The 12,845-nt window shown below is 39.9% G+C and overlaps 1 protein-coding gene across 1 annotated transcript in view; it reads left to right on the forward strand.

Moving 5' to 3' along the window:
* The first annotated feature begins 3,196 nt into the window (after positions 1-3,196).
* ELOVL2 (ELOVL fatty acid elongase 2) overlaps positions 3,197-12,845 on the forward strand; it is a 47,926-nt gene continuing 38,277 nt past the window's right edge. Inside the window, exon 1 of the mRNA XM_035316683.1 lies at positions 3,197-3,410. Within this exon, the coding sequence (XP_035172574.1) occupies positions 3,408-3,410 (3 nt within the window). The 5' untranslated portion in view covers positions 3,197-3,407. The remainder of the gene's footprint in view (positions 3,411-12,845) is intronic.

A 12,845-nucleotide genomic window follows, 5' to 3' on the forward strand; every position in this document is an offset into this window, starting at 1 on the left:
ATTATATTTACGGAAATTTATAAAATGCCAAACTACATAACTGAACTATGTAAACTATGAGTGCAGCCAAGGACTTTTCCTGGATGCGTTGCAATTGCATTTCAGCTTTAGCAAAGCGTTTGAGTAAATACCTGCAAGTATCCCTTTGTGCCGAAAGGGGGTGCTAAAACATAATATTAGAAAATCAGCTCTACACAATCGCTCAAATTAATATTTTCTGCAGCCACAAGTTTACTGTGGCTTAGGGTTTTTTTATTTTACATGCCCACAGCTGGCAATTTAATACAGTGTTTAGTTTTATATTTACAGTCATATTACAACAGCTATAGTTTCAAAATTAAAAGCACAGAAAATGACATTATACAAAAAAAAATAGTGTTAGCTTTAGAGTGATTATTCAGATTTGATTCAGTGCAGCTTTATTACCAACAGATCTTAAGCATTCACTGAGAGTTAACAAAAGTCTATCACATTAACCTTGTAACTCCCCATAACATCAGTAGCAGAAATGAGATCTTTAAGTATGTAACCATTACCCCGTGTTAATAAAATTAGAAACACAAATGAAATAATTTTTAAAAAATAGAACAACAACAACAACAAACTGACAATATAAGGAAGTGAACCTCTTTCATTCTGGTTAGGTTCTCAGGAAAATAAGACATATTTAGCCAGTGAATTGTACAGATACTACTGAGAAGACAATTTTGTGAAATAGGCAAATTCCGAGTTTAAATTTCAAGTTTTGGAAGAGATCATGAGCAAGAGCAGTAATCAGCAATGGGAGACACATCTGAGTTCACTTTTCTTTCCCAGAAAAATTCAAAGCCTGACTGGACACAGCCCTGGGTAACTGGCTCTAGGTGACTCTGCTTGAGCAGAGGAGTTGGACCAGATGATCTTCAAAGACCCCTTCTCACCTCAACCATTCTTACGTAGCTTGTGGTAAGGTCAAATCTGCAGCAATCCATGCACCAGCAGGACTCAAGATAATGCCCTGTGGTATTTCACCATCAGTTGTGTGCATTTTCCCAGAGTGAAGTGCTGTTTAAATTGCTTCTACTTATTCTCCCTGTTTCTGAGGAATTTCAGCTGGAACTAAGCAATTCTGGTTCTCCACATGTTGACTTATTTTTCTGCCTTTCCTCTCAGCAGAACATGATGTTCAGCAACCACTCAAAGCTAACATGCCTGGCAGAAGTCTGCTGTGCTCACTGCCTGGGATCCAACAAAATGTGCAGCACCACCCTCCATACTAAGCAGATGAGTCCAAATCCTGACACAGCCCTTAAAGTCTTCAAATTCAGCACATTAAATAGGTGTTAAAATATCCATAGTACACATTCTTCTAAATGCCACCAAAATCCTGTTTGCTCCCTATTTGTGACTTCATTGGAGAAATAATTGCTGTGATTTAGAACAGACAAACAAACAAAACAGGTTGCTACTATAGAAATAAACTATATTGATATTATTATGATGTTTCAGTTACAAGAAGCTCAAGAGATTAGGAATGGATCGTCCTTACCAAACCTGAACATCCATTTCCTTTCTGTTTTAGACAAAGAAAAGTGGGAATAAAGAAAAGATGTTTTGTATTACCATCCTTAGGTCTGTATTTGGCTTGACACACTGAATCCAGCCTGTTTGGTCAATAAAGAAGTATTCAAATTTATTGAGTCATTACCATGATTCTCTGCCAGTCACCTTCTGAACTGCTCATTGCTCTACAGCACCTAAATACTAATTTCAAAGAGGACAACTTTCTGCTTAGGTAGCAACTTCTCTGGGGGACAGAATGGATATCAAAAAGCACTTTTTTCAATATTTCAAGATGTTCTATAGTAACAATGAAAGAATCAAATGAATAACTGATCAAGAACATTAATGAGAGGAAAGGCCAGCAGATCAGCCTCAGGAATTATAGCAGTTCAGTACAGACTAACACACTGGAATTTGGAAGCGCAAGCAAACAAACTGGTGTCTACGAAAAATGGGCTAGAAGTTATATGAGGACATGCTTTCACGTGAGGCTTCTGGCACATCATTGCTAGGCAGACAAGCAGCACTGGTATGGCAGACTTTCTCAACACATTTGGAGCATCTCTCTGTCTAGATCCAAGAAAATGCAAGATGTAAAGTAATACATGAACAAGGAACCCACCAGGAAAGACCTGAGGTTTACAACATCAGTGCTACCTTTTGCACAAATATAGTCTATATACATCAAGTACACTTTAGTTTAGAATTAGAGAATCATTAAGGTTGGAAAAGACCTTCAAGATCATCTGGTCCAACCATCGCCCTACTGCCACCATCACCTGCTAAACCATGTCATTAAGCAGCACGTCCAACCTTTCCTTAAACACCCCCAGGGACGGTGACTCTACCACTTCCCTGGCAACCCATTCCAATGCATGACTGTTCTTTCTGAGAAGAAATGTCTCCTCATTTCCAACCTAAGCTTCCCCTGGCACAACTTGAGGCCATTCCCTCCAGTCCTATCACTAGTTACCTGTGAGAGATCCGACCCCCAGCTCCTCACACCTTCCTTTCAGGTAGTTGTAGAGGGCAATAAGGTCTCCCCTAAACCTCCTCTTCTCTCAGCCGCTCATCACAGGACTTGCGTTTCAGGCCCTCCACCAGCTTCGTAACCCTTCTCTGGACACACTCCAGGGCCTCGATGTCCTTCCTGTACTGAGGGGCCCAAAACTGAAGACAGTACTTGAGGTGCAGCCTCACCAGAGCACAAGGGGACAATCCCCTCCCTGGTCCTGCTGGCCACACTATTCCTGATACAAGCCAGGATGCTGCTGGCCTTCTTGGCCACCTGGGCACACTGCCGGCTCAAGGCTTTACCTGTTCTGCGCCACACTTGGTCCCCTTGGCTCATTTCCACTGCTCGTGCCACTAGCACGGGGACAGTCTGTTCTCTGAGCTCTGGTCGAGCAAACCCTGAGCAGCCAGAACTGGGAGGGCAGCACTGGGACAGCTTTGACACTTTTGGCGTGCAATTTTTGACAAATTTTCACTTTAAAAGCAGAATGGAGAATGCTAATATTTTAAGAAAGATTGTTTTCATTTCACACACCAAAGTCTGCTTTATTAAAAAGAGGGGGAAGGGCATTTTCGGTAAGCTTCGATAGTCTGAATAAATGTTTTTAATAGCAGATGTAATGCTTTGTTTGCGCTCGGAACAAAACCCGCAGCTGGCTGTGGGCTCCCTGCCGCCTTTGTCCCCTTCCCCCTCAGCGGCTGGCCTTGCCCTCCCGCTCCCTCCTTCCCCGGGGCAGGCCCAGGGACCCCGGGATGAGAGGCGGGCACGGCGGAGCCGGAGGCGGTGCTTTATAGCGGGGGCGCGGCGGCGGCCGGGCCGGCAGAGCCGGGCCGCTACCGTGGACAGCGCCATGGTGAGTGCGCGGCACCCCGTTATGGCGGCCCCCCACCCCGGCGGCCCCCAACATGGCGGACCCCTGACCCGGCGGCCCCCAACGTGGCGAAACCCCAGCGGCGGCAGGGAGAGGGAGGGATGCATGGAGGGAGGCCCAGCGGGGAGCAGGAGACCGGGGGAGCGGAGCCGGGGGCTGAGAGGAGCCGGGGACTAAGCAGGGTGCGCGGATGCCATGGTGCGGTTCCTCCGTTGGCACTCGGCAGCGGGCGGGATGCAGCCCAGTCCCTTGCTTCTCGCAGGTGCGTTTTGCTGTGCGCCAAGCACGTTACACAAACAGATTATTGGTATGTTAATAGAAGCTCTTGTGCTAAGCATACAAGCCATACTAAAAGGCTTTCCCCTCCCCCCCCCCCTTTTTTTTTTCCTTTTTTTATTTTTTTTTTAATTTTTTTTCCGTGTAGTGAATGAACAATAGAGTTTTAGACTCTGGTTTAGCATTTAAGAGAGTTACAGTGGAACAATGCCATCATCTGTTTAGAAAGGAGGACCATTTCCCCAAAGCATATTGTGTCTTTGCAGTCATGGTGACTTCCCCAAAGGATCTCATCCTGATTATGAACAGTAATGTATTAAGTGTAATGCTGGCCTTGTAAAGGAGGAGAGGATTGTGCCAATATTTTTGCCTTGTAGTCTGAGCTCATATGAGGCTAAATGCTATATCTTCCAAGCATGTTGTATCAGAAGTTGTGACATGATTAAGAATGGAACCTAATTCTTCTTTAACAGCAAAAACACTTTTCCCAAATATATTTGCAACATATGCTGTAATTTCTGCCTTTCATGCATTAAAATCAATTTGAAATCAAGTGACTGAGACATGAATAATATTCAGATAGCCCTTACACGAATTGACTGGAGTCTTCCTAACAGTTGGTTGCTGTAACTCTGAATCTATTTCTGCTATCCGGTGTGTTTGCAATCAATTCAGGGATAGAATGATAGATGGGAAAAGACCCTCTTGAAAAAGACCAGGAATGGTGCCCTAGTTGATGCTGCCTTGTAGCTCCAGAATGACTTTCCACTGCATAAATGAACAGCTATTTCTTATAGTGCTGGGTAAGACATAAAAACAGAATATATGACTAAGTTACTATTACTGCACAAAGCCTAAATTGGTATTGTCTTTCTTATGATACAGTGATGGCAGCTACAAAGAAACCAGAAGGTAACTTGCATTATTTGTCAATAACTGGTACAGATGCTCAGAATTGCAGAGTCAACTTGAAAGAAAGTTAGAATAACAGTTGAAATATTTCATTTGGACTCCTTAGAGGACAGATATGAGATCAGTCATATAGGTGCAAATCAAAAAAAATATATATTGGTAATCTATGCATATTGTCAACTTTGTATTTCTGCTAATGAAAGCGATAGTGGAGACTTTTCCTTAATCTGTTATTTCTGGGTCTGAGAGCTGTTTCATTAACCTTGGAATTATGCTTGGTTGCTGGTTGCAATATCCAGAAATGGCTATTCAGAGCTACACATGGTTTTCTTTTAGCAAGTTTTTGCTCTTCGGTATCTCCAGTAATCTGTGAGAGTTGAAAAGTTGCTTAGATTTGACAAACCTTGTTACTCATAAATAGAGGCATCCTGGGGAGAGAATGGCCAGTTTGGGGAAATCCTCTACGAGGTGTAGAAGCTGAAGGTTGCTTTGGTTCTAAAAGTTTGAAAGAATGTCCTTGGAGCATTAGCTACCTAAGATGAAACCTGAACTTTTTCTGAAAACTGCTGTAATGATACTAATGCAGGGTTAGAAGTTGCAACACATAGATGCCTAAATGGACCTGGAGCTGATTGGAGGGAGGAGGGAAGGATGCTACTGACGGTACCAGGAGTAAATGAATGATGAACTTAGACTTCAGGACAGGTAATAGGAACAGTATTTTAGCATTGCCTTCTATAGTGGCATAGGAGTAATCAGGTGTATGTTACTTAACTCAACGGAGAGAGTTTATCACCATCATGGGTGTTAAATCACTATTATTTGTAGAACGCAGCAAACCACAGTCTTCATGAGGCTTTGAGTGTTTCCATATCATTCCCAAAGTATGAAGGTAACCACAGTGGGACAGTTTTGTTTATGTAGTTCATTACAGCTCTACTTACTTGAGTGGATCTAGGTCAAATTACACTGGCTCAGGATTTGGCTGCACCCTTGAACTTTAAACCGATTATAAGTTTTGATTTGTCAGTATATTTTCCATGGGGTCAAATCCCACTTTTACAGAGTAAGAGAGTACATAACCTTGCACAGTACATGCCAACTAATACTTACAAAGAGGCTAGGTAACGTTAAGGTAAGCATTAACACGAGGACTGTACGAGGCTGTATTTAATAGGTTCAAGTATCTTGAACCTCTACAATAATCTAGTTGCAGAGAAGTTATACAGGCAGGAGCTGGATTTTTTTTTTTTTTTTTTTTTTAATTTCCTAAGGAACATAGATAACCAATGTATTATTTGAAATCAATGAAGAAAGACACTTAACTCTTCCAAGCACCATGGCCACCATGTCAGGGTATGATGCCTGATAAGAGCATATGGTCATTATAGGACATACAGAAAAAGTCCCTAGACAGGAGAAACTCTCATGTTGGCAGTAGTCTAATGAAAACCTGCCTCACTGTCCATTGGTATTTGTTAAATGCCCTGAGCACCTTCTGAAAAAGAGTTGAAAGAGCTGAAAAAGTTGAAAGAGTTGCTTTTCTGAAAAGCAAAGACAATGTTCCAGCCCTTTCTTCTGGAGTCCCTGAACTCCAACAGGAAAACAGAAACTGGAGGAGAAAATTTTCTGTAAATAGTGATCAATCCAGCACAAATTCATGGCTGACATAGGAGCTACACCATCCACTTCCAACATGATCTCTCCAGCTCCATCAGAGTGAAATGGTAACAGACTTCAGTACCCCTGACATCCAGAACCAAGACAGCAAGCCAGGGTTGTGCTAGATGATACAGAATTAATGAAGCTAGAGAAACTATGTTCAGAAACTACATATAGAACAGACAAAGGGACCTAAGTACTTGCACAGAAACTGAATGGGATATGCTGAAGTCTTTAGCACATGATGCAGTGAAAAGGGATTAATTAAAAAGTCCTCTAGGTCCTTAAGCATGAGTCCAATGTTTAATTTGCAAAGTTACTTACAGATACCCACTTACAAAAACTTGCATATTGCCCTTGGTTTTCATTCCTTTCTTCTCAAGGAATATCCTCTGATTTGTTTTTAATTCTGGTGTTGAATCTTCATTACAAGTACTCTGATCTGTGAAAAGAAACCTGTTCATCAGGTACTTCATTTCATATTCATTTAGTTCAATAGCATCTCTCAATTTTATTAAAGAAAATAATTAATCAGATCCAAACACATTAGAAATGAACCTCTGACTCAAAAATAGGAAAAAAAAAAAAAAAAAAAAGTAGTAAATTCTTTAGGTAGTAATAAACTCAAGAATAATGTCAATATGTGGGGCTGGTTTATTCTGTGGTTTATGCCAGCTTCAAGTGTAAGTCACATCAGGTTGGAATTTTGCCTGATGTTTTCATTCCGTGCTATATAATCACTGCCTGTAAGACTGATTTAGACACCAAGGCATTAATAGACATTTAGAAATAAATCTCATACAATTTGAGTTGAATTACTTATTTAGTGATAAGGTAATATGTCCCAGGTGCAGACTGACTTGTAATTAAAGAAAGGAGGGAAATTAGGAATTTGAAACTAAGTGTACCACTGGTTGTTCAGAGCCAGAAAGCTTTTGGGATTAGTCTGCCTTGTGACAGAGTTGTGGAAGGGCACAAGAAGCATTCCCTTGCTACAGCGGAGAAGAAACACCTGGTGAGACAGGGGCCAGCAACTTTGCTGCATTATAAATGACACACTTCAGACTTCAAACATATCAATTAATTTGCCAATTTATAAGAGCCTGGCAACAGCTGAGCTTATAAATCTATTATCTGCATGCAGTCCACATGCCATGTGATAAATACATGGACCTTGGACTGCATCCTTACCCATTGGACTGCTGCACAGCCAACAGATAGAGTTCAATGTGAAATTAAGTGAATATTTATGTCTTTCACTGGGCTTCTTATCTACCTAAGTAACACAGCAAAAAAATCTAATTTTGGGGGTCTAGTTACGCCCAGATCTTGGAGAGTAGGAGGGATCACTTTACATCTTGCATTATATTGGCATTAATACTGAAGGTACTCTGATTAGATGTCAATCTAACAACAACTGTGTTTTTTCTTAAGTTCATCCAGCTAATGACTTTAAAACGTCATGGCAATTTGTCTTCCTCAGTCCACACTGACCATAATAAAATGGTCAAGGTTAGATATCGTAAACTGAAGGAGATAAAACCCCACAAGGCAGAAATGACTACATGAAGATGTGTAATTAAGGGAAAAAAAATAAAATTGTTTTCATCACTGCTGGGAGATTTTTACATGCACCCCCCCCCCCCTTCCCTCAGGAGGACAGATAAGGACATGAAAGAAGTTCTTCATATTCTGTCATTATTTGAAAGCCAACCACAGCAAGAAATGGAAGCTGGAAGTAGGGTGGCCAAGTTTCAAGGAAATAGCTTAATATCAAGCATAAGGAAGCTCAACAAAACCATTCTTTTCTCATTTTTTTTAAGGCTCCCAGCAACATACCAGTCCCTAGTTACCATTCAAGACACTTTGCAGCTACTGAAGTCCATGTGCTATTGCAATCTAATCGTAAGAGTAACCTATAGACAAGAAGAAAAGTCCCCAGTTGCTTTTATCTCCCCTGAGCCAATAACTCAAGCAGTTACAGACACATGGTGTTGTTAGGGCCTTACTATGCAGCACAGTCATTAGCATTTTTGTTTTGAGAGATGCAGCAGTCTGAATGTTTCCATGGTATAAGTGTTTTAAAAGTTTAGGACTTAACATTCTCATTATATGTGGATTAAACTCTAGGATAACTACTGTTGGAGTTAGTGCAGGAAGGGAGATACCATGTGCATCCTTTTGTCCCATGCTAGCAGACTGTGCTCTGTTATTGGGGTTCTGTACCCTTTAAAAAGTTGTTGGAGTTCATTAGCCTGATTTAAGGCTTTAAAAGAGGTAAATTTAGAACTTTTTTGAGGGGATAGTGGGGGAAGGACTTCCATACTCTTCTTGGCTTCTTTATTAATCTGGAAAACCAAACATCATTTCCTTTCCTCTCCTCACCCAATCTTCTTTAATTATGATTGAAGTAAAAATCATGAATTAGCATTTGAAATCCAAGTTGTTACCCTGTAGGATCTAAGGGAGAAAGGGAGGAAAAACATAAGTAAGGACCAATTAACAGAACAAGAAAATATTTTCCTCTTTATTTTTTTTTTTCTTGTGTAACACTTTAGAAAACACTCATCAGATGCTGTTGCTTCGTTTCCCTATATTATGAATGCATTTTCACAGCCAGCATGAAGTAAAAAATACTTTGTTTCTTGCATTTCACTCTGACCATGGATAAAACCAATCCAGAAAGCAATGTGCCTTCAAATTGGCAGGGAATAAATGGTTGGCAAAGTTGTGAAGGGTGATTTCCATGTTCAGGAATTGGCACATCTTTTAGTGAGGCAGCTCTGAATAATACCATCCACACCCACTTTCTCTCTGCTGGCTAGAGCAACCCAAGTTCCTTCTATTGCAGTTTAAAAGGTCATGTGAGGTCATGTGAACTCTGCATCTGCAAAAAGTTGGTATTTGCTGCAGAACAGTATTTCAGTATGTACATGGTGTATTTTTTTTTTCAGTGTTTGTCAACAGCCCATGCAATTTTGAGGGGAAAGCCATGAAGTCCATTTTCATATATACAGGCTTATTTATTATTCACATCTCCTTATGGACAAAAAAGTTTAATCAATTTGCATTACTGTCTGCTCAAAATTTCTTTCCAAATGCAAGGTTTGTTTTTTTTTAGTCTGAAAAAGCCATCCTTGTACAATGCTTGTAGGAACATCTGCATCTTTCCTCTCAGCCATTAGGATTATGGGGCCTCCTAGTGTAGCATCCCAGAGTCACTCTGCTGTACATAGCAGACAACATTGTGTCTTAAATGCAGCAGCCCATCTTACCTAGTAGTCTTAATTAGGTTGCGTGTGCTAGATCCCGCTGGAACCTAAGACTTGACCTATGCTCTTTCTGATATGTCTCTCTTACTACTGACAGGAAGCTGTACATGAAGCAAGACAAAAACCTTATAATTAGAAGTATTTGGATGAAAAGATATAAGAAACGAAGCCTATCCAAAACCAGTTCAGATTGGCAAAGTGTCTATAAGTTCCTTTCTTCTTCCCACCTTCTGCTTTAGAAAGCAGAGATGAAAGATGCCTTCTAACCTGCCAGTGTGCAAGTGTTTGATTTCAGCAATTACCTTCACTCTTCCAAACTGTACACTCCAAATTCTGGAGCAAGTGTCTCTATCCAGAAGCTTAATGATCAAGAATCATGAATCTGTCTATGCCAAAAACCACACAAGACAAAGTATATCACCTTCCAAGTTTTATATTATTCTCTAAAATTTCTGAACCTCTCTTTTCTGGCAGTAGGCTAGTTATTATAAATCCTAAGATTTTTGTTGGTTTGTTTGTTTTCTGGCACATGTCAAAAGCATCATGGGATGTTCATGCTGCCCTTGAAAGCTGAGACACAGCTTGTGATTCCTTGGTGCTTAAACACATTTGAAGCTTGGCTCAAAAATAGGCAGCTTGTGCAGAGAATAGAAAAGGTATTTAGTTTTATTGCTCTGAAAAAACACCAGTAGCTCTCCATTTCATAGAAAAGCAACAGAGGGCTTTTTGGGTTTAATGAAACTATTTCTTCCTTGCTGCTGGAGATCTTGTAAGCCTGTATTTTAATAGTATCTAAAAAAAAAAAAAAAAACACACACACACAAAAAAAACACAACTTGAAAGATAAAGCACTAAATTATAGTTATTTTGTGGGTAAAGCACTAAGTGTTTTCCCCTTCACACATACTGAACTACCAGCACATTATTTCAAATGAGATATCATTGAAATTTCTCCTCAGGATATAATAAAACTGCATATAAAACTTTTTTTTTTCAGGAAATAATTTTTCATCAAGCATAATCTGTGATCCATGGTAGTATTTTAATGTATCCAAGCTCTAAGAATAACTTAATCATATTTTTCCTCTAAGAACAAGGTTTAAAATATTAGCCTTTTCACTTAGCATGGGTGAGAGGAAGTCATCTCCTTCTGTGACACCCTTGAGAGACGGCAGAGTTCAGGTCAGAAAACATTTTGCTTGAGAAGTGCAAAGCTGAAGCCCAAGCCACTAAGAGATCAGTCTTCAGTAAGACAGGTATAAAAGGAAGAAATAACACAGCACTGTACCATTTTTGCCTCCAGATGTGTTTTCATGAGTTGAAAGGAAGGTTAGTATTTCAATATGTTCGCTCATTAAACCTTAGGCTTTGCTGAAACTTGGCATGCACTCAAAAATACTTAAGTCCTGAACACTCAGTAATTGAAATATCTTGAGAAGCAAAAAACAAAGAAACCCATACTATTCTCCTAGTTTTCAGTAAATTTGGGGGCTTGAGCTAGTTTATTTTATGATGTCCCCATCCCTCGCCACTCGCAAGTCCTCTTCCAGATACAAATAGCAGTGATAAACATTGATGCAAACATGATTCTCAGTAGTTTTCACTGAATGCAACAAGGTGGTTATTTAAATGAAGAGGACAACATTGTGGAAGTAATGAGGTCATGCAAATTAATACTGAGCTAAATAACAAGGTACTCACTGCAACATGACCCTTTGTGTTCCAAAAAGGGAAGTGAGATCATTAAATACACATGAGTAATACATTTATCAATCCAGAATTGGAAGAGGCTTGAGAATTAATTACCTGTAATTATCTTGCATTTGTCTTGATAAGCCAGTTTGGGATAGTATGCTCAACATTCAGTTGTTCAGATCTTCAGGTTATTGTAACAGATAACTGAATCTTAATTATGAATGATAAGTGTATATAGCCAGAATGAAAGAAATGTTAAATTCTGTTAGAGCCTCGGATGACACAGTGCTTAGACCTAGCTGGGAAAGTACTGAAGGAAGCCTTCAGACATAACTTCTTTGCTTATTTCTTTACATCTTGCTAAAGTAAGTTGTTTCAGGCAGATGGATTATTTTAAAGATTAGAAATACTTGCATCCCTTTTTACTTGCTTACTTAATTCTGTTATTGCACATTTGCTACCCCACTGCACGTACAAATTCCACACAGAGATGTATGTTTCTTGCTGGTGTTTCTAGGTGAAATGCATGTCTTCTGTTTCCTTTTTTTTTTCTGTAATCCCTTGATACTGTGATATTTAGTTAGATTTATCATCATTACCTTTTCCACTTCTGTCAGACATATTCTTTTGACAAATAATTTTTTTCTGTGTTTAGTTTGCATTCCAACACCCCACCTCCTTTTTTTCTAGGGTAGGCAACTTCCCATTTTCTCCATCTTTAAGGATAGATGTAGTGATACTTAAATCATCTGCAACAGCTCTAGTTACCATCAATGCTACTTCTAATTTGTCGCCTAATGTGAATACATTTATTACATTTACTTCTAAGAACTTCAAAAAGTTATTCCCAGCAACCCACATTTAATGTAAAATAAGGAGCGATGCTTCCCCTCCTTTGAAGTAACAGTAAAACTAGAGAGGTTTGGAGCATCTACTTCACGTGTTGGAAAGTTGAGCTCATGAGGATATTCATTTTCTGGAAACTAGTACCAGAGGCTTGATCGGTGCCTGTGATGTATATCAGGTCTCAGTTTGGGCTGACCTTGCCAGCAACTCCTTTTTCCTCTGGACAGCTACCTGCCACAACAGGGCAGCACTGAACCTCATCTGTACTTAACAGTTAAGGGACCCAAGGCTACAAGGAACAATTAGAAGATTAAAATTAGAAGATGTCTGTTAAACTCATAAGCTTAAAATCTGTATGATTTTAAGTTCAATGTATAGATTTTAGTTTTATAAGCAGACACTTTGACCTAAAACCTCAGGTTTCTCTTCCAGAGTGAGTTATACTTACAACTAACTGTAAAGTTTCCAGTACTCAGTTACGTACCTGGATTCCTTACACGGCAGTTAGATGGTTTTGTACTTGGGTAATGACCTAGAAGTGAAATTGAAAGGCTTTGTGCATGTTGGAAGATTAAGTCTGAAACTGTAGAAGCTTGGATCTAGACTCTAGTCCATGGCAGCACAGTACAAACACCTCCTCCTTCTCCACTCTTTGCCTTCCCCTTCTTCCACTTACATCCCTATAAATCATTCAGGAAAGGGTCTGTGCTATTGGGCAGCAACTTGTCAGGCAGTAGCTTCGCAAATGACTGCT

The sequence above is a fragment of the Oxyura jamaicensis genome, chromosome 2 (genome assembly GCF_011077185.1).
Source record: "Oxyura jamaicensis isolate SHBP4307 breed ruddy duck chromosome 2, BPBGC_Ojam_1.0, whole genome shotgun sequence".
NCBI classification, from domain to species: Eukaryota; Metazoa; Chordata; class Aves; order Anseriformes; family Anatidae; genus Oxyura; species Oxyura jamaicensis.